Genomic DNA, 24,423 nt, shown 5'->3' with positions numbered 1-24,423 from the left:
AACGAGAACCTTCTCGACCCCTTCAGAGTAGGCTTCCTGTGACTTAGGCAACATTGTCTAGAGACAACTTGTGCCGATCACCGACTTTCCCACCTTCGTGACTTGTCATGATCTCGCACAAGGAAGTTAGTTGCGTCTAGCTAGGTGTTTTTTTTCCTTCTTCATAAAACATTTACACATTTGGCCACCTGTTGTCCATGTAGCATTTGAGATATTTCTGCATGAACATAAAAATCATATAGATGTTAATGAAATAGAATATGAATCACTCTCAGAACCAGATTCTGAGAGCTGCAAATATTCTTTCAGTAAATGATCGGGCATCGACAAAGAGGGCGAAGCAGTCCAATTCATATGACCATTCACACTGTTCAAGGGAGAATAATTGTATCTTGCAACGGGATTCATGTCGGGTTCACTGTCATTATCAGTAGATCCACTGCCACTTGAAGAATCGCATGAAGATGATGGCAGAATACCTACAAATCTTGTTCAATTGTAGACTGTTTTCATACTCAGGGGAATGTCTAGACGGCCTTGATATTTCCGGCTGCGACTGCTGTTGTGAGTGAGAACCGAAAATTCCTGCATTTCCAAATCCGATACTTGGTGAATCATCCATTCCTATGACTGGCAAGCTTGGTGGCACGGGAGCACTCCTTGGAGGATTACTTTGTGGAGGCGACTTGTGCTGTGGACGGGTTGGGCTATGTGTATGATACGGAGGTGAAGCGCGAAGAGGAGAGTGACGAGAAATGCATCCAGATAGTGAAGGTGCTGTTTGATGAGATTTAGGTGAAGTTTTCTTTTTGATTTTTGGGCGTTGCTGAGGGGCGGAAAGTTTATCTGGTAGATTCTTAGAAGGCATCTCAAAAGCAACACGAGAATTGGGATGAGGAAATGGTGGAGTAACCTTCGGCACCATCTCCATTCTAGTCTTCTTAACTTATACATTATTACTTAACTTTTCCAGTGTTATCTCTCCAGTTGTTCTATCAATAATAAGCAGACTTTCTTTCTGATAAGGACGTTGAGAACCTTTAAATACTGTATGATATATACCAGCAGCATCCAGATGAGGAACTGTCACTGTCACCTGGTTTCCTGAACCAACATCCACAGTCGCCACTTTACTGAGATCAACATTTGCATGCTTGAAGTCATACCGTATTGTATGGAAAGATGTAGATTTATTGTTTGAAAAGCTAGGTCCCAGCTTGAGCTTACGAACTTCTGTCCCCAGGCCCAACTTATCAGCCATAGTAATCCTATTAATACTAGCAAGTTGGTAGCTCTGTCAATGATTTCTAGGCTAACAACTTTGTGGCAATCAGGTGTTCACAGATGGTTATGAGAAAAGTTATTTACGAGAGGAAACATCTGCGAATACACACACTTGTTTCTCAGCTGACATGCACAATTTTAATTTATTAAACACAACAAACCCTTTCAACAACGTTCTCAAAATACATTATAACTGCTCCACTACACACCGCTCTATCCATCATGGAGCCGCAGAACATCTACAAATGTTCACATTACCGTGGGATTCAAAATTATATAGACTCAAGTTTAAACTCCCTTAAATGTTGAACGAGTAGGTCAATTATAATTTACAGTAAAATACCAACAATTTTATCTCCTTCTTTTGGACGTCTAGAATTGGTTTAAAATATGTTTCAGTAGGCCCTACATTAAACGCCGCAGATATTTTAACATCAGAAAAGGAGCATGTTTTTTAATTTTCTACGGACGAAATTCCAATTTAAAAACACGAACAATGAAACTTTACAATGAGATCATGATGAAATTGTAATAAAAACATAGCTCCAAGTATTATTAACACTATTTTCAAATTGAAGATTTTATCTTCATTAATAAAAAACGTTGTCAATTTAGTCAAAGAAAAGCTTTCTCAGTAGGCCTACCGAGAACTCTCCAATTAGTATTATTATAAAGTACAATTACAGAAAATGTAGATCTATGCATTGATTACAAGTCTAATTTTGATAGAGAAAGAGAATGACTGTTCAGTAACACAGCGATGATCGGGCTCACCCCAGAGTGCTATGTTGCTGAGTACGGTTCTGAGGACAGCACTACACAGTACTCCCTACTGCTTGCTGCCAGTTTCCCATGAATTACATCTTACCATGGATTTTTCAAGTCACTGGCAGAATGAGAGTTGTGTTCGCACGTTGTCAAGATGCCACCGATGTCACTATTTCCTGAAGGATAAATAGCAATGACTTTGAACGATACTAGTTTCTTTAAATTCGAAGATTTTAAAGCAAACGATATGAGCTATTCTGTTTATCACAAGGTTTTGGAATGTCTCGGAAACACGTATGGTTCTGTAAAGGAGATTGGAGCATCAGATAAATAAGACGAAGGAAATCGTGCGCTTGTACATGGAACGAGACTACGTAAGGAGGAGACGCCCTACAGTCTCTTTAACGAATTTACTCTTGGATGTATATGGAGAAGTATAAATTATTATTTAAATACGATTGTCCCTACAATTGAAAAATCTTGAAGAACGGCTATTATAAAGTATGGGTGAATCCACAGAAATGTCCAGATCTACACTGGTTTCCTCGTCTTGGACTTAGGGAGAGCTCTCTGTTGGTACACTCCATGTCTGGTCCGAATTGATATTTAGATGGTGAAATCGCCGACTTTCAAAACATTTGTTGCCAATTATCAGTGTTCACAGACAGCAGTGCGGAGTATAGCGCTGTGTCAGAACAGAATTCTGAAATATACGGCGGGGGGATAGAGATGAGAGACTGACTCGTTCGGTTTCTGGTGAAATGGATGTATTGTTGGGAGATCAGAAGAATGCACATGCCCGGTGAGGCACGGGGCGAAGGGGTTTTCACCAGCAGAGCCAGTGACGCAATGGTTACCATAGCAACTCCTCTACTACCCAGGCGACTTTATATTATCTTCTACTGGCAGCTCTTCGCTCTTGTCTGTTATAATCCAGCAAACTGCAAAGTGTGAGTCAATCTTTTCGTGTAGCAGATAAGAGCAGATAAGAGCCGATCTGTCTGGGCAGAACAGAAAGTTCGCGCTTGCATTCTTCTCATCTCTACGTAGTATAGTCCAGGCATACGTATGTTTCAATACCTTGCATTTGGTCATTTTAAAAACTTCGAACACCATGGAACTTTAGCCTTAATCACCATAAGTGTATCTCAACTTTGCTGTCATGCGTAAGATATTATATTCAAAGATACACACATCATGGGATGAAATTTACAGCCAGAAATCAATATGAAGCAAATTTATAAATTCTCACCCCACATAACTTTGTCCCTAAGAGTCATAGAACAACCGTTGCATTACCAACATCTCGGACTCAGAGAGAACTCTGTGTTGGTACACCCCATGAGGGGTCAGAATTATTTAGATGGTCAAATCGCCAACATGTAAAACCTTTCTTTTGCAAATTATCAGTGTTCGCTGACATCAGTACGGAGTATAGCAGTATGTCTGAACCGTAGGCGGCAACACAACACTAAGAGGATAACCCGATCGTCACTGTGTTAAATAATCAGCGAACAGCCTCTCTCCCTACAAAGTTCTATATAAAATCAACGCATGGATGTTTCCAAATTTGTTCTTTATAAAAACACTAATTAGAGCGCTTGTAACGACGCGAAAGTGTGACTCCATCCGAGTTGCCGGTACTGAGAAAAAGTATGTTCACTGCACTGGTAGCAACTTTTTAATCAATAAAGGCTAACGTCTGTATTTTTATAAGCTTGCTAAGAGCCCTGGAGCTACGTTGTATTCAAATTTGGTTACGGTCAGGTGGAAAAGTTTCATTGCACGTGATTTTAAACTGTAGGTTCGTCAGTAGAAGGTCGAAAAGCAGGTTCTATTTCCAATCCCGTCTAAATATCTGGAACATTAAATGTACGAAAATAATTCTATATCACCTCTAACGTGGTGTATTTTAAGTTCAGATCGGTCAACTCGTTCAATATTTATAGAGATTTAAACTCGAGTTCACATAATTTTGAATCCAATAGTAGTCACTAGGTACAATGACGAAAGTAATGGGTATTTTGGATCTGGTGCTCTAATTGAAGCTGTCCGATACTGTCCTGAATTTTGCCATTCTTCCAGATCTTTTCTTCAATGAGCCTGTGTATTTCTTCAAGGGAACATCTGAAAATAATTATAAAACATCTCTGGGTATTTCAGTATTACAGGATGACCAATACTCACCTCCTGTTTCTTCTTCTCTGCAAGAAGTGTAGTAAGCAGCAGAATCGTGACAAATTCCTCGAGTTCCATCATTGTACTGAGAGAAAATCGTCTCAACATCCCCCTCCCCCACACCAAACCCCTCCCTAATACCGAGAGTAATCAAAGATCGAATTCCATGCTGTACCATAGATAGAACTGCCATGATTGAAAGATAAATAGAAGTCGCTAGCTAATGCTCACGGAGCCTGAACGGTCTCTGCATGCCTCTCTGGGGCTGATCTAGATGTTAGGCCCCTTTAAACAACAAGCATATCATCATCACCATCACCATCATCATCATCATCATCATCATCATCAGCGTGCCAGTGTTTTCAAACTGACATGTGAGACGGTCGAGTCACCAAGAGACCCGGGTTCCCAGCCACATATGAACTCGACTCCCGGAGCTTGATGTGTAAAGGGCTTCACTCGACAATCCTCTTTTATATAGTTCTGCCATTGTTCTTATCAATTTGTACCAGCAAACATTCTCGCTACTTCCATATCTTTTTTTAAAGCTTAGATATCCTGATCCCACCCAATTTTCACTCCCGTACAAGAAAGTCGGTCTGGAAACAGAGCTATGTAATGATAGATAGATAGATAAGAAATGGGTGAGCCCTGTTTTCGCAGAGCTCCACACGTAGGTCTATGAAGACCCTTTGTGCCCCTTGAACGGGTTTGCCTAGTCCAGCCCTAGTGCTCCTATAAAGGATACCAGTGTCCGGATTTTTGGCATTCCTGATGTCCTCCAGGCTCACAAAATGTGAGCCCAGGAATCGATGTCTAGTGCTTGCAAAAGCCTCGCACTGACATAACACATGCGCGGAGGTCTCCTCCTCCTTACCGCATCTTCTACACACCGGATCCTGGGTGATTTTCATGATGTGTAGGTGTCTCTGTAAGGTATTGTGGCCTGTTAACAGTCCAACTAGCATTCTCATTCTGGTCCTATTCAAATTCATTAGGACCTTTTTATAGCTTTGACTAGGCCCTTTGATAAGTTCACGTGCCTGTCTTGCTATGGTTAACCTCTTCCAAATATCTAGGTGAGACTGGTTTATCCATTGGGATATTGCCAGTCTCACACTTCGGAGTGACACTCCCAGGAAGGGCTCTGGTCCTATGAAGGAACCCATTGAGCCCTGTTTCGCTAGTTTGTCAGCTTCTTCATTTCCACTGATACCTGTGTGCACAGGAACCCATAATAGGGTAACTGAGCTAAGCTCACACAGCTGATCTAACATCCTTTGGCATTCCCATACCAGTTTTGATGTTGTTTTAACTGCACATAGTGCTTTTAGCGCTGCCTGGCTATCACTACAAATAGTGATATGTCTTCTGTGTCCAGGCATATTCCATATATTTACAGCACAGGCTAGTATTGCGTATACTTCAGCCTGGAAAACAGTAGCATATTTACCCATAGGAAGGGAGAGCCTTGTCTTAGGCCCCCAGACCCCGGCGCCTGTGCCCGTCTCCGTCCGCGAGCCATCTGTGTACCACGTACAGCCCCCAGACTTAAGACGGGCCCCAGCGTCCGCGGCCCACTCCTCCCTTGTGGGTATCACCACTGTAAATTTATAATTCAAATTAAAGCTAGGCTTCATCAGATCCCCGATCATCATTGTCATAGGGCAAGTCTGGTGAAGCCTTGTAAGAATAGAGGCATGACCTCTATTCGGGTTTTTGAAGGACCATCCTCCGAGTGACCAAAGGCGATAGGCACTCATTCCCGCTATTACCTTAACATATAAATGTAATGGGGGAAAACCTAGGATGGCCTCCATTGCACATAATGGTGTAGTATCCAGTGCCCCTGTTATTCCTAGACACGCAAGTCTTTGGACACTGTTTAACTTGGAGCTCACAGTTTTACTCTCTGAGCCTGGCCACCAAACTATAGATGCATAGGTGATCGTGGGCCGTACAATGGAGATATAGAGCCACTGGACCACCTTAGGTCTTAGGCCCCAAGTCTTCCCGACGGCCCTGGGACAGGCCCACATAATCTTGCGAGCCTTATCCACCTTATGATCTATGTGTTTCTTCCAACTCAGTCTTGCCTCAAGGATTACCCCTAGGTACTTAACCGAAGTTGTCTTAACTAATTTTTTCCCAAATAGGAAAGGCTCTGACAGTCCGTCTAGCCTCCTCCTCTTGGTAAATACCACAAGCTCCGTCTTATCGGGATTAACCGACAAGTCTGTCTCGTGGCACCATCTTTCCACCCTACGTAAAGAGCTCTGTACGAGTTCGGAAACCGTACTGGGGAAATTTCCTACCGCCATCAGGCTTATGTCGTCTGCATAGCCTTGGGCGTATATTCCTCCAACATTTAACCTGGTAAGTAGTTCATCCACTACCAGACACCATAATGTTGGTGATAATACTCCTCCCTGTGGACACCCCCTGTCTATATTAGCTCTCAACATTACAGCGTTGAGGGTAAACAGAACTTGACGGCCCTGCAGTGAGGCCATAATCCATTTTATGAGCATGCTGCTCACTCCTCTTCTCTCTAGACTACGTTCTATGGAGCCCAAAGATGTATAGTTAAAGGCCCCTTCTATATCTAGGAATACAACCATGGCAAGTTGTTGTTGATCCAAGGCACTCTCCAGCCTAGAAACCAGCTGGTGCAGTGCCGTCTCAACCGACTTCCCTGGTTGATATGCATGCTGGTGAGGATGCAGGGGACAGTCTCTTAAAACTTTCTCCCTGATATGTCTATCCACCAGTCTTTCCAAAGTTTTAAGTAGAAACGACGTTAGACTAATGGGTTTATAATCCTTAGGTCTAGTATATGAAGACCTTCCGGGTTTAGGTATAAATACCACCTTCGCCTGACGCCACAAGGAGTACACGTACCCCATAGTGAGACAGGCTCTAAAAATTCTAACCAGGTATGGTATAAGGACCTCTCCCGCCTCCTGAAGAAGCGCCGGGAAGATCCCATCCACACCTGGGCTTTTGTAAGGGGCAAAGGATTCTAATGCCCACTTAACCCTTCTTGGGGTGACAATCTTTGCGGCTTCCCTCCAGCCACTTTTATCGGGTCTGAAGGATCCGCTCGATTCCACCTCACAATTCGTGATTACCGAACCTGGAAAGTGGGCATTAAGCAGTAAGCTCAGGGTCTCCCCCTCCGTGGATGTGTATCCACCAGAAGGAGTCTCCAGTGAGCCCAGCCTTGCCCTTCTATCCAAGGTTAAAATTTTATGAAGCCTTGCCGCTTCATGTTGACTTTCAATGGAGTCACAAAATTGTCTCCAAGATTTCCTAGAAGCCTTTTTGACTTCTGACTTGTACCTTCTTTGTGATTCTTTGCAAGAATCTAGGCTTTCTTGATCCTGAAGTTCCCTGTATTTATTCCAGAGCCTTGCTGTATTTCTCCTCAGGTGTTCAAGATAACTATTCCACTTGAAGCTTCCTGTTACTCTCTTTGCCTTAACAATAGGGCAGTTTAATTCATAAGAGGTAACCAGTGTCCGTGTGAGAAAACTCACACTGAGCTCCAGCTCCTCTTTGTTTTTAATTATGTTTGAGGGTCCTCCCTCCAGTCCCCTCCTCACGTCCTCCCTAAAAGATATCCAATCGGTTCTTCTAGGGTTTCTGTAAGACGGGATCTCGATGGAGCCCTCTATATAAAACACAATGTGTCTATGATCTGACAAGGAAGGCTCCAAAGAGACCTTCCAGTCTTTAAATTCCTGCATGATTCCCATGGAACCCAGGGTAAGATGTATGATCCCTTCGCTCCTATTATTAATGAAGGTAGGGGTATCACCAATATTCATGATCTCAAGATCAGTTGTACATAGAAATTCTATGAAGTGCTCTCCCCTTCGGTTTGTATTTTTGCTTCCCCAAATGCTATGATGAGCATTGGCATCGCATCCTACTACGAGGTTTAATCCTTGTTTCCTACAGTATATCACCAGTCTCTTGAACTCCTCCGGCGGGGGTGGAGATTCAGAGTCTCCTGGGAAATATGCAGAACAGACAACCAAGTCTCTTGGCTGTCCGCCCTCTTCATATCTCATTAGGACTGCTACCAGGTCTCTACTAATGAAACCCGGTATAGCCCAAGCGTTATGATCCTTAACTAGTATACATGCTCTAGGCTTCTCCTCTGCTATTCCACTGAATAGCGTGAAACCTGCACATTTTAGTCCCATGATATGCCCCTGTCTAAGCCAGGGTTCCTGTATCAGGACGACCGAAAACCCGCCTTTCTGGATACTTCTATTAAGTACCCTAGAGGCCGCTATACAATGTTGTATATTTGCTTGTATGAAAGTAATCATTCTTTACTTTCATAGAATACTTTACCTTATGCGGTCTCCGGAACTTGCAGCTCCGTCTCCCGCGATGGATCCTGGGGCTTGGCTGGCCCCGGTTCCTGTCCGGGCTCCAGCTCTTTGCCCCTGCTGGTCTCGATTTTTTCTGTGGTGGGGTTGGTCCTCTGCTTATCATGCTTGCCCTCCACCAAGGTGAAGGTAGCCACATGCACCCCGCAAAAGATCTTCTTCCCCACCACTTTCTCCACATCCCTGGAGTCCATGCTGACCACAAGGCGGACACCTCTCTTCTTCTCCTTGCGGTCGTAGACCCTCCAGCTGGTGGGATTTAAGCCATGGTTCTGGCGAGCCATTCTTCCCAAAAGGACATTATTGTCCTTTGGTTGTCCTGGTATCCAGACCATGACTCTCTTGTAGGAAAGGAGTTTGTCCATGCCCACAAGCTATGTAATGCTAATCTAGTGTAATAATGATAATAATAATAATAATAATAATAATAATAATAATAATAATAATAATAATAATTCATTCTTACCCGTATGATACCGTTGATAGCAACCGTGAGCTTACTGTATTAGTTTTGGTGATATTATGCAACAATTCTGGGAGAATATACTGTACATCCTTTTTACTTAGATCCACTTGTTATATTTTGTATTTCCTAGCTGGCATTCAAACCTCTTAGGATGGTTCATAACTAACGTCGCTTTAGTCTTACAAATGCTAATTTTCATATTGTACTCGCTGTGTTTCCTTTCAAACTCCAAGATATTCGATTATAAGCTTTGGACGCGGTCTGCCATTGAGACAAAGGCCAACTTATTACTACATTTCTATCCAACGGAACCACTGCCTGCCATTTTGTACCTTTCAGTAAATGTAAACAATGAACAATAAGGGTGAAATATTATCTTTGTGTAACTCCCGTACATATACTGTATTTTTAACCACCATTTTATTCTACCGTCAACTACGAAACACTGTGCCTTGATTGTCAACATATATGCCTGTTGTTCTGTTGTTGCCTGCACGTATAAATTACCGATATTTCTTTTTTTTTTTTTGCTAGGGGCTTTACGTCGCGCCGACATAGATAGGTCTTATGGCGACGATGGGATAGGAAAGGCCTAGGAGTTGGAAGGAAGCGGCCGTGGCCGGTGTGAAAATGGGAAACCACGGAAAACCATCTTCAGGGCTGCCGATAGTGGGATTCGAACCTACTATCTCCCGGATGCAAGCTCACAGCCGCGCGCCTCTACGCGCACGGCCAACTCGCCCGGTACCGGTATTTCTCTTTTCCTGTATTATAATGATCGCATACGTCATGACTTACTGTAACCGTTAATCTGGTTGATATCTCGAGCAAGATCATCTTGTCTGCTCTCGTAAACGCTGCTAATATGCTACATGTCGCGAATATACAATGTATTGTGGCATTTCTTTCCCAAACAATTGAATGAGTTCTGAAAGGTTGGCCTGCACTTTATCGTTGTTTGATTCATTCTTATGTAGTCTGATTGGCAGAGAACGCTCAAGATGATTTCTGCGGGGAAAAGAGCGGGTGGGTGAATGATAGACTCTGTGGGGTACTTAAATAATTTATTTGTCAATAACTAAAATACAACTTTTATCTTTTACAGTACTTAAATTGCAAATGTCTTCACAAAATAATTTGACATAAATATATCTTCTGTCTGAATCTGATGAATGTACGCTGGCTTCATGTGATACAGCCTGGAAAGAAAAATGTGTTCTGCGTCATATTTATTTCTACTCCTTAGTGGTGAGAACATGATTTTAAAACACTCAGGCACAAGCAAAATCACTTTGATATAGTTTTTATTTGTTGTAACAATAGTTCTGGTGGAAAAAAGTCGGGATCCTTGGTGAATTGTTCGTGCAGTGACCTTTGATTCACAGTACCCTAAGTTCGATTTCGGGCCTGGTTAGGGATTTTAACCACGATTGGTTAATTCCTCCAGATCAAGCTGGGTGTTTATGATCATATGTATACACAATATTCATTTAGACACAACATATCGGCAACATTACTAACCACCACAGAAACACGCCATACTGAATACATACCTCCAAATGGCGTTGGCATCAGGAAGAGTATCGTGCTTTAAGAGTAGGCCTAATCCACATTAGTGCCGACGGCAGAAAACTGGGGAAAGGGCTAGAAAAGTCGTAGACATTACGGACACAAAAGAGGTTTAATTGATTACGATTATGGCTCCAGTGTGTTTAATCATCATCATCATCATCATCTGTTTACCCTCCAGGTTCGGTTTTTCCCTCGGACTTAGCGAGGGATCCCACCTCTACCGCCTCAAGGGCAGTGTCCTGGAGCTTCAGACTCTTGGTCGGGGGATACAACTGGGGAGTATGACCAGTACCTCGCCCAGGCGGCCTCACCTGCTATGCTGAACAGGGGCCTTGTGGAGGGATGGGAAGATTGGAAGGGATAGGCAAGGAAGAGGGAAGGAAGCGGCCGTGGCCTTAAGTTAGGTACCATCCCGGCATTCGCCTGGAGGAGAAGTGGGAAACCACGGAAAACCACTTCCAGGATGGCTGAGGTGGGAATCGAACCCACCTCTACTCAGTTGACCTCCCGAGGCTGAGTGTACCCCGTTCCAGCCCTCGTACCACTTTTCAAATTTCGTGGCAGAGCCGGGAATCGAACCCGGACCTCCGGGGGGTGGCAGCTAATCACGCTAACCACTACACCACAGAGGCGGCCAGTGTGTTTAATATTAAGTATAATTTGTCAGATGCGTGCAATGTTTAGTCAATTGTAACATATCGTCAGCCATGAGGCTATAGTAGTTTACTAAGCAATCATGTTCCTATCTTTTCCGTAACTACATTTCATAAGATATCGAGAAACTGTGCGCATACATTCTTATACTAGACAACTGTACCTTAATTAAGACCAGGTACGCTTTCTTCCCACTCCTAGCCTTTTCATATCCCATTGTCGCCACAAGATCTATCTGTGTCGATGCGACGTAAGCAAACTGAAAAAAAAAAAAAAAAATTAAAAAATCTTATATCTGTTAACTATTTACAATCGAACAGATCAAACAGTCTCTTTCCTAGAATTGTTTCACTTTAATATGAGCTGGAGAGTGTGGGTTAATGACTACAGTCTCCCGAGCTGAGTCTGACTCTTTTACTTCTTCGTCTGACCTATATTGATCAACTCTTTCTTTTCCAACACAGCCTTTAGGTCTTTAGCCTATTAAAGCCCTTTCCTCCACCTCCGCTGGGTTCGATTATCACCTTCTAAAGTCCTGATTGGCTTCCAACATATATCTTCAAGATGTTACGATTCGTTTACCGGAAATACATTTTCTTCCATAATTATCTAGTTACGTCCACCCCTGTGGTGTAGTGGTTACTGTGATTATCTACCACCCCCGGAGGCCCGGCTTCGATTCCCTGCTCTGCCACGAAATTTGAAAAGTGGTACGAGGGCTGGAACGGGGTTCACTCAGCCTCGGAGGGTCATCTGAGTAGAGGTGGGTTCGATTCCCACCTCAGCCATCCTGGAAGTGGTTTTCCGTGGTTTCCCAGTTCTCCTCCAGGCAAATGCCGAGATGGTACCTAACTTAAGGCCACGGTCGCTTCCTTCCCTCTTCCTTGCCTATCCCTTCCAATATTCTCAACCCACAACATTCCCCTGTTCAGCATAGCAGGTGAGGCCGCCTGGGTGAGGTACTGGTCATAATCCCCAGTTGTATCCCCCGACCCAGAGTCTGAAGCTCCAGGACACTGCCATTGAGGCGGTAGAGGTGGGATCCCTCCCCGCGTCCGAGGGAAAAACTGACCCTGGAGGGACAGAAGAAGAAGAAGAAGCTGGTTTTCATCTACTAAGTTATCAAATCATCATCATCATCATCATCATCATCATCATCATCATCATCATCATCATCATCAACTTCGTGGATCCGAGTATCGGTCAGGAAGTCGAAAACATTGAGAAATGCGACTTACATCTGGAGATGCTCATGGCCCTGGGGTGTAGCCTACTCGGCCTACAACAAAAATGGTTTCGGGTTAAATTCTGAGGACAAATGCGGCCGGTCATCTCTGTCCCACTTAGAGTCGAGGATGGTGGAAGTCTTTCCATCCATTTCTCCTTGGGCTTTTTATGGCTTGTACGGAGTGCCGGGCTACCCAATAGGCAGAGCAAGTTGGGGCCAATGGACCCCGCGCTGCTGGGCGCCCAAAGACAGCAGATCACCTGATAAAGTACATTGTGTGGATGTGCAAACTGCGAATAAGTTTACGAACACATTTTCGAGTTGTCTGAATTACAATGGCGAGCGGTCTTTTGTCTTTCACACAGTTCATGAAGTGTAGATGTGAAGGATGAGAGGCATGCAGCTCGACACCTGTTGCCATAGTTGACACATAAGGGTGCCCCTAGTGACCAGCTTTACTGTTCAAATTACCTTCGGTGTCATACAGACTCATTCTTCAGTGGTGATTATTTCTTTAAAAGGAAGTTCAACTAGGCAAACATCCTCTGTATAACACTAATCAGACGGAAAAATGAAAGGGACACTTCTAAAAATGAAGGTATCGGCCAAACAAAGGCAAGAACCACGAAGGGCGTGGAAATGAAAGACTCCCTAGGTATCGAGTGCTCTAATACCATCGGGGTCGGAAAAGAACAAGAGTTGACCAACGGAGGTCAGATAGGATAGGTGAAAGTGAGAAGCCTGGCACAAATAATTGGAAGCAATGCCTGGACTCAGCTAAGGGCCCCATGGTCGCCAATCCACGCTCCAAAGTTCAGATCCCTTGGGGCCCCTTTTAGTCGCCTCTTACGACATGCAGGGAATACCGTGGGTGTTATTTTACCACCCTTCCCACAGAGTGACCTCACACTTTAAAACAAAGTGCAATGAATATTTCAAAATATTATGACGGCATTGAGAATTTATAGGAGTTCCATGATAAGAAATGCTTCTGCTGAACGGACATTTTTCAATTAAGACTAGACTACTTAAAGGTTGTCATCGAACTTCAGTGACACAAACACAACTAAATTCTCTTGTCATTACTTCTACTAAATATGACAGCTTGCAAAATGAAAAATAAAATAAAGAAAATTTGTTTTTTAGTGGTGTATTATATTCCTTAACCATGTTAATATTTTTCTTCTAAAGTAACTGGAATTTTAAAGTAAACTTAATGATTTGATAGCTTTTTACTTTTTAACTACTGGCATTATTTCATTATTTTCTTTTGCATTAGCTGTTTTATTATAATATGGGGATGAAAGACTTGGTAGTGAACCGTTCCCATCCATCGATATCACAATGCCAGACTCAGTCGGTTAGAGCTTCGTGGTTACGTTCGGTCTGTGGGCGAGAATTAAATCTAACTTCTATAAAAATAATCACCAATGGTGTATATGAATGGGAAACAGTTGCATTTGTTGTGAATAAGAGACAGATAAAGGGGTAAAAATGGATTTATTCACTAGAGCACATAATTAATATTCATTCTATCGAAATTCTACAAAATACAATAAAACATGACGCAAACTGTCATAATAAAAGTATAATGTGCCGTGCACATTAAGAACAACTACATATTACATTACTAAAAAAAATTTCGGTCCAAATACCGAACAAATAATTATAAAAGCACAAAATATTAAATCTTGGCCTGAATTACATCTTTAATTCTCGACAACGCCGCCAAGTGAATATGCCGATTTCCCCGAGGGGAATTTCGATTACGACCGTCCACAAGCTATGCTTCGACAAGAGAAAATCACGTTAGTTTCATTCCATAATCCAACTATTTACATATACAAAATCATTAATCCTGATAAGGGAAAATCCAGGGATCCTAACTTATATACTACACAGATTCTACTGACAGATCCGATCTGTCGCAAACAACCAGCCTGAAGCTGCATACCACCAGAGAAAATTAGCTCCGGGCTAAATTTAAGAGACAAAGATTAATTCGTCAAGACACAACACACTGACAACAGATACGACAAGGCACTCCGATACAAGGTACATAAGTATATAAACACAGCTCCTGTAAAATAACAGCATAATTACAATATAAAGAAAATATGTACATGCAGTCAGAGCACTTCCTCATCACCAGGTCATTAGTGGCACGCCCCTGTCCACCAGGGCGATCAGGACATTCCCCTTGGACTAGTGGAAAGTTTCACTTTTCATGGGAGCGGAACCCAGCTGGAAAGTGATTCATACTGCCTCGCAAAGGACTCCAGGCAAACGGGGTGCAGGTAATTGCTTCCTTCACGGCTATCCCAGCCAGACTTGCTCACACAACAAAAGAAGGTTTCTCTCTTAAATACTGCTGCCTTATTATGTAAACTAATTATTTCTCCCGATTATAAAATCTTCTATGACAACAGAAACATCTCTTCTTCACCTTTCAATACATATGCCGCAAAAATCGCTCTCAAGGAAGACGTCACACATGGCCTTCCGTCTCAGCGGCTCGGGAGTTCGATACTCGACTCTGTCTCTTTACTCTGCGGGCATATCCAAGCCCATCCTTGTTTAAAGCAGCTTGCCCTGCTAACATCCCTTCCTTGCCATGTTTACAGGCATTCAAACCCATATCTGACTTCCGCGTCATATATCAGGCGATCTCAGCCTCTCAACCCTCGCAATAATCTCCACCCCGATCTACTGTCGTCTCTGCTCATTAGAAGAACCTAACTACCCAACGAAGACGTCGTGGCGTTCCTGTGGCAGCGAACATATATCTGAAATCGCGCACAGATCAAATATAAGAGGCCTACACTGGTCTTTACTGATAATTATTCCACAAAGAGAAGGCGGCCTGGCCTCGTCAATGATGAAACTATCCACCTTCCTAACACTTAACACACACACCTAGGAATGCTCTGATAGGATTAAAAACAATGCATGCACACACACTCCTAACTTTACCTATTTACAACCCTTTTTCCCATAACTAAACTAACCATGAATCACTGCAACAAATAAGGGCACTAGCATGCTGCCCTGTATCTCCCACTGATTTATTGACAGTAAAATTACTCATCGTTAGCAAATTGACATTGACCGTTAATATTACCCTAAAAACTGGATGAAACTGAATTGACCTCAAATGTTACCCACATGCTTAAAAATCTGACATATCCACTTAGCTTTGTTGTCTTCGGCAATCACACCATCTGCACAACTGCAGCGTCAGGAGATTACTCGGCCATCATATCCTCTTTGATGGCGTTACAAAAGATATGAATTACACATGTAGCTTCCATGATTGTCCTTGCAGATAACACTCCTACAATGAATGGAAAACAGGTTAGCACTACACTTGCTCAATTGCATACGCGCACACTATTTAAGGAGATATTGCTTAGCACACATAATTGGACAAAGATTAATTCCTTGATCAGAGTCGTAGTCTCATGGAATGCGCCCCGGATCCGTCCGTATGCAAGAGCAATTGCGATACGATCGAACACGTTTTCTCCGCGATCGCGAAACCGACCCGAAACGTTGGCGTGTAATACAGCTAATTAGTTCACGACAATCTTCCCGGTATGCACAGCTATCGTCCCTTTTATTTACCGCGTTCACACATACGTGGTACCTACCGCACTTGATGTAAGAGCGAAGCGTCACACGCGTAGCGGTAAATACACATATACGGACTTATGACTCCCGTAGTTATTAAATGTAACTCACACCAGGGTGATACGTTTTACTGTAGTCTGGGCACGCTTCTATGTGCATAATATTCATATATCAATCATGAAGAAATAACGTCACTGTAGCACTTTGATATCGGACAAAGAAAATGGCGATCTCGACTGGCGTGGAGACTACCTTCTGTACCACGGACACCTCACGAAAGACAGCCCGCTTCCCCAAGCCACTGTTGGTTTTATGGACCCACCCGCGTCGTTCCGAAAAGAGGGGGTGGCCCTGTTGGCTATAGCGCGAGGTTTCAACTGCTTTCTCAGGACAAAGCCCACAACCGTTATAACCTATCCACACAAATATATATGTAGAAGTTAGCCGATGAATGAACAGATAAAGAAGTCTAAATTCATTTACTACTCATCAGGCGTATCGAAACCGTGGAGCAGGGTTATTTATCAGATTTCACCCTTATTTCTAATAGGTCGGCACTGCGATGATCGAAGTTAGCAACCCCGCGCAATTCTCTATGACTCGCTTTCACAGCTCGCGATTGGCTCTTTTCAAACTCGCCGCACGTTAGGTGACGCTGCGACACTCCCACAGCCTCGTTCAAACTTTCAAACCACAGGCCGATTCAAACCTGCTTCCGGCCGCTCTTCCAGGGCGCGGCCCAGCACAAAGCCGTTTGCTTGCCACCTCGCAAACAAAATCTTTCAAATTTAACGCCTCCACAGTGTTGCGCACTATGCAAATAAAAGTCCCTGGGGCAATGTGATATGTTTCAGTAGGAAGTATTTATCAAAGAGGCCCAGAAGAGGTCAATTGCCTATGGGACCATATAACGTATATCTATATCATTCACTCCCTGTACGGAGCCAACGGACGAAGCCGTATTGAAACACCGGATCCCGTGAGATCTCTGAAGTTAAACAACATTGGGCATGGTCAAGATTTGGATGGGTTGCCACGCGCGGGGTAACGGAATGGAGGTGCGGAAAGGAACTGGCCACCCTACCGTACGTCAACTCCGGCTCAGGCGCACCTCTGCGGAGATTCGGACCTGCCTTCGGGCAGCATACACCCTTACCTTACCTGTACGGAGATGACTTTGCTTGTTTTTCACATTGCTAACACTTGAAGTTTAATGTCTAGTTACATAGTAAGTTATTAATACTTTCCTCTTGAACTAACTGTCAACCACGTCTTGATAAGAGAAACTTACCTGGTCACGTTGTGCAGGTCACATGGGGTGGAATGATGCAAGTACAATTAGCTTCGCTCCCATTCAGCTTCTCCCCTATTTTCAGCTCAAGCTTACCGAATGTACATTTGGACTCTGAAACAAGTACGTAACAAATAATAATAATCATAATAATAATAATAATAATAATAATAATAATAATAATAATAATACCATATTTACACGAATAATCCCTGCCATTGAATAATCCCCGCACCACAATTTCGTGCCTCAATTTTTTAAAAAATGTTCAGGTATTATTCGCACAAATAAGACACTACTACTACTACTACTACTACTACTACTACTACTACTACTACTACTACTACTAATAATAATAATAATCGAATGGCTTCAGGTATCGTCTGCAATAATTTTAATTTTACGCCATCTGGCTGCTTGCTCGTAAATGTCAAGGTTCCGTTTTATTCTAAACCTACCACAGTACATGGCAGAGTAAAGCGAAACTTTTTTGGGTGTCTATGGCTGTTTTTTAATGAATTTTGTCGGGTAAACACCAAATGTGTCACCAGGGATCTTTTACTGTACATGCCGACATCGCACGACATGGTGTCGAATGGACTTTCTTCCACCTTTCACAAATTGGACTAGCTCTGCCGGGTTTGAACCCGCTATCTTGGGATATGGAGGCCAACATTATACCGCTGATACACAGAGGGAATAATAATAATAATAATAATAATAATAATAATAATAATAATAATAATAATAATAATAATAATAATAATAATAATAATAATTTCTCTTAGACTGCTAATGTCTTTAAAGCAGTGTTTCCCAAACCGGGAGTGGGGGGTGAGATTTTTACAAGGGAAGGACAGACAATTTACTGAGAAGGAAAATGGGACACGCGATCTGATAAACAGATAAATTAATATACCGCGTACGACATTAAAACTTGTGAGTGACAGTTTTCTTGCAGAGTTGGCAACAATTGAAAAACAATCTTCCAGTCTTGTTTCTGAGTGCCTGAAGCACACGTTCACTTCCTAAAGGCAAATTGTTGTTTTTAAAAAGTCAGGAAAATTGATATCAGTAGAAATATATAATATTAGGTAATTTAGTAATATGTCTATTTGTAGTTCTCATCACACATACCTTGCGATTGAAGGAGCAGCATGATAATGACACTTCGTTGACCTATGCTCATTTTTATTTATTTTAATTTAAGCTTATTTCTTATTTTTGCCACACATGCAAGTTTTTGTGAACATTAGTTACTGTACTTCTGTGAATATGATTTTGAGAAATATTTTAATGACTGTATGTGTGTGTGTACGAGGGGGAGGGAAGGGCATGATAATTGAGGAGCTTAAAAGGGAGGTACCAGCTAGAGAGGTGTGAAAATCGCTGTTTTAGAGAAAATTGAAGTAATGTACTTTTAATCTGAAAGAGGTTCTTAATGCCACAGAAAATATATAAAGTGTTCATTGTCCAACATCCTTTCAATTGGCGGAGCGAGTATATTATGCGCGATTTAGGTCACAGAGCTGTTACCTTGTCGGGAGATAGCAGGTTTGAACTCCGCTACCGGTAGCCTTGAAAATGATTTTCCGTAGTTTCCCCATTTTCACACCAGGCAAATGCGTGCGATGTACCTTAATTAAGGCCACGGTTGCTTCCTTTCCAGTCCTAAACCAGTATAAAACATACTTTACAATTGCTGCGAATTTTAAGAGATTATAGCGTGTCGGAAATCTACTCCACAAAAGTTCCGTAACGTGTTGAAAATCAACGATAGTGATATTCAGACTAATAGGTTGCCACCGACGCCAGTCAGGATCGAACCCACTACCATAGAGCCGACTGCTTCACGGACAGACAAACATGAAATGGTTCAAATGTAGAATTTGGTTAAAATAGTGAAACATCTAGAAGCCGACTAGACGATAAATAATCACAGAATCAGTCTTTTAGGAGGATTACCTTCTACCAGTACTACATATACATTATATAAAGCAATATTCTGCAAATTGCTCGCAAGGCGATATTGTTTCACAGACGAAATTGATCTAACCATACGTTACTTGCGGAGAAATGAACTAAAGAGAAGCATTGAGTGATATCGCAGACAGTGTCAAAGCAAGGACTGGGTAGTAGCAATGGGCGATTTCAATGCGAGAGTTGGGAATATAACTGAAGGAAACGAAAAAGTGATAGGTAAATATGGGAAAGATATAGAAGCTAATAAGAATGGGAAGCGTTTACTGAATTTCTGTGCTAGTATGGGATTAGCAGTTACGAATACATTCTTCAAGCATAAGGCTAGTTACCGCTACACAAGGGAGGATTGGAGCACCAGATTCATGACAGACTATATCACAACCAAATTTCAATTCATGAAATATGTCAGAAGTGTGCGGGTATTCCGGAGAATTTTCGATGATACAGACCACTATCTGATCTTTACTGAACTAAGCATCTACAAACGAGAAAATTAGAAGTGCATGGATATGATTACAGAAATTTCCGAACAATAGACAGTAAGCATGTTCAGTATATAGAAAGAGATTGGGTAGGATAGAGGGATGCTGTAAGGATCTAAGGGGAGCTGGAGTCAGAGGATGGAGGACGAAAGCAGAGGATCGGGACACCTGGATGCATGTTGTTGAGACGGTCAAGGCTGGAACGCGGCTGTAAAACCAAATAAGAAGAAGAGGGATGCTGTAGTAAAAACAGCAGGGGCATGCCTAGCGACAACTATGTGTAAAGATGGAAAAAGCAAACATCTTCGTGTAATGATGAAGTAACGGCATTTTGTAAACATAAAAGTAGGGCGTATCAGAAATGTCTTGAAACAAGGGCTGGTGCAGACATGGAGTTGAACATATATGAAAGAAAAAAGAGCGAAACAAATATCTGTTGAATAAAAGAAAATTCATGTGAAGATTTTGGTAATAACTTGCAAAGGCTAGGTCAAGGAGTGGGGAACCTTTCTGGACAGTAATAATCTTGTTCAGGGAGGGAAAGGGACATGAATTTGGGCAAATCAGGTGAACTCAGAGCAGATCTCAGGGAATCACTGGGCAGGTGGAAGGAATATTTTGGAAATATTCTCAACGTAAAAGGAAATCTTTCTGTTGACGTTGCGAACAACAGAGCAATTGAGAGGAAGAAAATGATATTAGTGAAATTACGCTCGAGGAATTGGAAAGGATAATAAATAGACTCCGATGTCATGACGCAAAAGGAATTGATGAAATTAGACCTGAAATGGTGAAGTATAGTGGGAAGGCAGGGATGAAATGGCTTCATTGAGTATTAATATTAGCATGGAATGTTAGTAAGATACCTTCTGATTGGACAAAAGCAGCAATTGCACCTATCTATAAGCAAGGGAACAGAAAGTATTCCGAAAACTATCGAGGTATTTCATTGGTACCAGGCAAGGTGTTCACTGACATTTTGGAAGGGAGGGCGCGATCAGTGGTTGAGAGAATGTTGGTTGAAAACCATTGTGGTTTCAGACCACAGAGGGGCTGTCGGGATGAGATTTTCAGTAGGCGCCAAGTAATTACAAAATGCTACGAGAGGAATAGACAGTTTATGTTTATATTTCTTAGGTATGGAGAAGGCATATGATAGCGTATCGAAGGGAAAGATGTTCGTCAAAGGCATTTACGTTGTATATTGGGCTGTGGTGAGAATTGATTGTAGAGTGAGTTCTTGGTCCAAGATGCAACAGCGGTATGCATGGCTGTAATATTTCACCTTTGTTGTTCATATTTTATGTGGTTCATCTAATGGAAAGTATCAAGTGGCCGGGAGGGATTTAGGTAGATGGAAATGTAGTCAGCAGTTTGGCCTATATTGACGACTTGGTCTTAATCGCAGATTGTGCTGAAAGCCTGCAGTCTAATATCTTGGATCTTAAAACTAGGTGCAACGAGAATGATACGAAATGATATAAGTAGGTAAGAAACTTAGGAGAATTGAATGTCAAGTTGGGAATAAGAAGCTGGAACAGGTAGATAATTTCAAGTATTCAGAATGAGTATTCTCCCAGGATGATAGTATAGAAAGTGATTATGAAGGCGCAGCGAAGCTAATGCAGTGCGTTCGTAGTTACGGTCAACAGTATTCTGTAAAAATGAAGTCAGCTCCCAGACGAAACCATCTTTACACCAGTCTGTTTTCAGACCAACTTTGTTTTACTGAAATGAAATATGGGTGGACTCAGCATATGGTACTCATAAGTTAGAAGTAACAAAGGTGAAACTAGCGAGGTTGATCGCTAGAAGAATAGGTGGGAACGATAGCAGGAGTGTACTCGAAATGATGAGTCAAATGGTAAGTTAGGAATGAACTCAGGTGATGAAGTTGTACGCATAAACCGGCTTCGATGTTGGAGTCATGTGAGGAAAATGGAGGATAGGTTACCTAGGAGAATAATAGATTTGGTCATGGAGGGTACGAGAAGAAGAGGGAGACCAAGACGGCGACGGTTTGACTCAGTTTCTAATGATTTAAAGAACGAGGCTAAGAGCTAGTTACAAGTAGAAGATTGTGGTAGCGCTTAAGATAATTCACAGAGGCTTGCAGATCGAACGTTGAAAGACATAAGATTGTTGATTTTTGTAAGATCAGAAACAAATTTGAAGGCATTTCCCTACAACATTGCTCAATTACGGGTAATGTCTTAGCACGGGTTCGATTCAACCCCATGGAAAACGCATTTTCTTCCTATTCTTTGAAGTAACGTTTACGATTTGCAGCTCTTAAACTAGTTTGCTACATCTCACTGAGATCTTCCTTTATTACTCTCCTTTATTATAGAAATTCACCCGTACTGTGAAAGAACATTCATTTTCTTCTTACGCACTCACTGCTATCTAGTAGCAATGAGAATCAAATATTCCACGAAATATTGCATGTAGGTATGTACAGATATGTGCAATACCACACCGTGAATAGTTTCCGGTCGTTTGATAGAGAATATTTTGTTGATTTATGAATAAAATTCATGGTTATTGATCGAAGGAAGCAGTGGTCGTCTTAGAGATGGAATGCATTGGACCTTTTAGGTCGCCATTTCGAATACCCTCTTGTTATTCTAACCACCTGTTTGTACCATGAATCATTCCCTCTGCTTTCCAGTCTGTAATGGGGGACATATGCAAATTTGCACTTCATTAACAGAACTATTGTAACTCAGAGTTTTAAAGATAACATTATAGAATTTGATATGCATGCTTATGCGTGTTCTGGGCATATATGTGCTAATTTTTGTGGCGATCACTTAAATAGTTCCTAAGCTAGGAATATTTGAACTTTCTGAAACATGTACCCTTAAAATGTACCCTGTTTAGAAAAACATCAAATTCTAAGTCACCAAATTTGGCACATAATATCTAAGAAATTGTTTGAAGATATATGTGGAACGAATGTCTGATATCTTATTTACTTTTATTTTTAGAGCATTTCAAATATGTATGTTGTTGGGTATTCAGCCCGAAGGATGGTTTGATCCTCTGCAGCTCCACCAACAGCTGTCATAAATAGCCTAGGTGTCACTGAAGAGAAACACTAGGAAAATGAAGAGTGAGGTAGTTTCCCGTTGATTTCCTCACTGAGCAGAAGTTGCTATTACATATCAGTCTGCCAAGCCCACTGAAAATAATGCACCAACTGACCCTATGAGCGATATTTTCACACCATTCATAACAGGGACTGGCTGATGGACTAAATTAGGAAAAAATATAGTGATTTGTTACCCCATAAAATCCGAAATATTTTCTTTAAATTCTTACTTTTCCAGGAAGTTATTTATAATAATGGTTTATAGATGTATACCAAGTTTCATCACTGTATCTAGAAAAATGTAGTAGGAAAGGTACATTAAACTTAAAAAAATGTAAGTTACGGTAAACTTGAATGAAAGATTTGAGATTGTTTATATTGTTTTACCATTCATCTAAAGAATTAGTGCAGACCATATCCATATTACTCAGTTTATTCTTCCTCCTCCAGCTGTTTCCTATTTGAATTTCTCATTTGATGAGCTTTAGTTTCTAATTTCATCATTGTGAAGTCAGCTGTAATAATTCGCCTGTCATCTATGTGATCCTCCCTACATTTCCATTGTTAAACACTAAACAAGCATCATATTCTGCTATTTGGACCAAATTTGAAGAGACAAATACAGCTTTGGGGCATATCTTCCATATAAGGGAGTTGAAACTTTCGTTAGGGTTCTGGGTTCCGCCGTGCAAACACTTCTGTAACACATCGGGATTGGCCAGAACCATAAAGGAAGTTTTTACTACATTCATGACAGCTTCAGGTAGATTATGCTTTTGGTAAAAAGTAGTGCCAACTTGATCAGCTTGTTTGAATTTATAACATGAAATAGGTTATAAATAGGATTTTGGTCAGTTGACAGTTTGTGAAGATAAATGGCCCAAACAGCTCTTTGCATGTCCTTCACATGTCCAGAGTTTTATCTTATAGACTTACAATAATATACATGCAAAGTGTGTATTTCTTTATCAGTAAGCCTATTAGCACCGCTCAGCGGCTTGCCATCTTCAAGTTTTTGACCCCTGAGTCCCTTCTTTAATTTTAAGTCTCCCCCCCCCCCATTCTTTTCAGAATGTGTCCAACACATTCTAACTTTTCAATCTTACAATCTGGTGCATAAGGTTCACATTCTAAGACAGTTTTGAAGGAACTGGAGTCACCATAAACAAGGTATTTCACATACCTGATCCCATATTTTTCAACACTTCTTTGAAAAATAAGTTTCATCCCAGCTGGCTCCATCCCACCACTGGCACCTGAGTAACTTTTACAGCTCACATTTTTATGTTCACTTTGACATTTCCTCTCTTCTTCTGCACTGTCGCATTTTTTTACGGGAACAAACACCACATAACTTGCTCATCACTTGCAGATCAAGTATTTTGCCAGT

At 41.8% G+C, this 24,423-nt stretch overlaps 1 protein-coding gene and 1 pseudogene across 2 annotated transcripts in view; both read right to left on the bottom strand.

Moving 5' to 3' along the window:
* Positions 1–234: 234 nt before the first annotated feature.
* Positions 235–1,261, bottom strand: LOC136858357 (ell-associated factor Eaf-like; annotated as a pseudogene).
* An 8,892-nt stretch (positions 1,262–10,153) lies between these two features.
* LOC136877086 (uncharacterized) overlaps positions 10,154–24,423 on the bottom strand; it is a 79,430-nt gene continuing 65,160 nt past the window's right edge. Inside the window, exons 8-9 of one of the 2 annotated variants that reach the window (XM_067150907.2) lie at positions 17,475–17,588; positions 10,154–10,298 (exon numbers count right to left, since the gene is read on the bottom strand). In XM_067150907.2, coding sequence (XP_067007008.2) covers positions 17,479–17,588 — 110 coding nt within the window. In that variant the 3' untranslated portion in view covers positions 10,154–10,298; positions 17,475–17,478. Of the gene's footprint in view, positions 10,299–15,617; positions 15,888–17,474; positions 17,589–24,423 lie in introns of those variants that run through there. The other variant, XM_068228591.1, reaches the window with a different exon arrangement.

Source organism: Anabrus simplex, chromosome 1, assembly GCF_040414725.1.
Source record: "Anabrus simplex isolate iqAnaSimp1 chromosome 1, ASM4041472v1, whole genome shotgun sequence".
NCBI classification, from domain to species: Eukaryota; Metazoa; Arthropoda; class Insecta; order Orthoptera; family Tettigoniidae; genus Anabrus; species Anabrus simplex.
The sequence above is the reverse complement of the archived record's forward strand: the minus strand, read 5'-3'. Positions and strand labels throughout refer to the sequence as shown.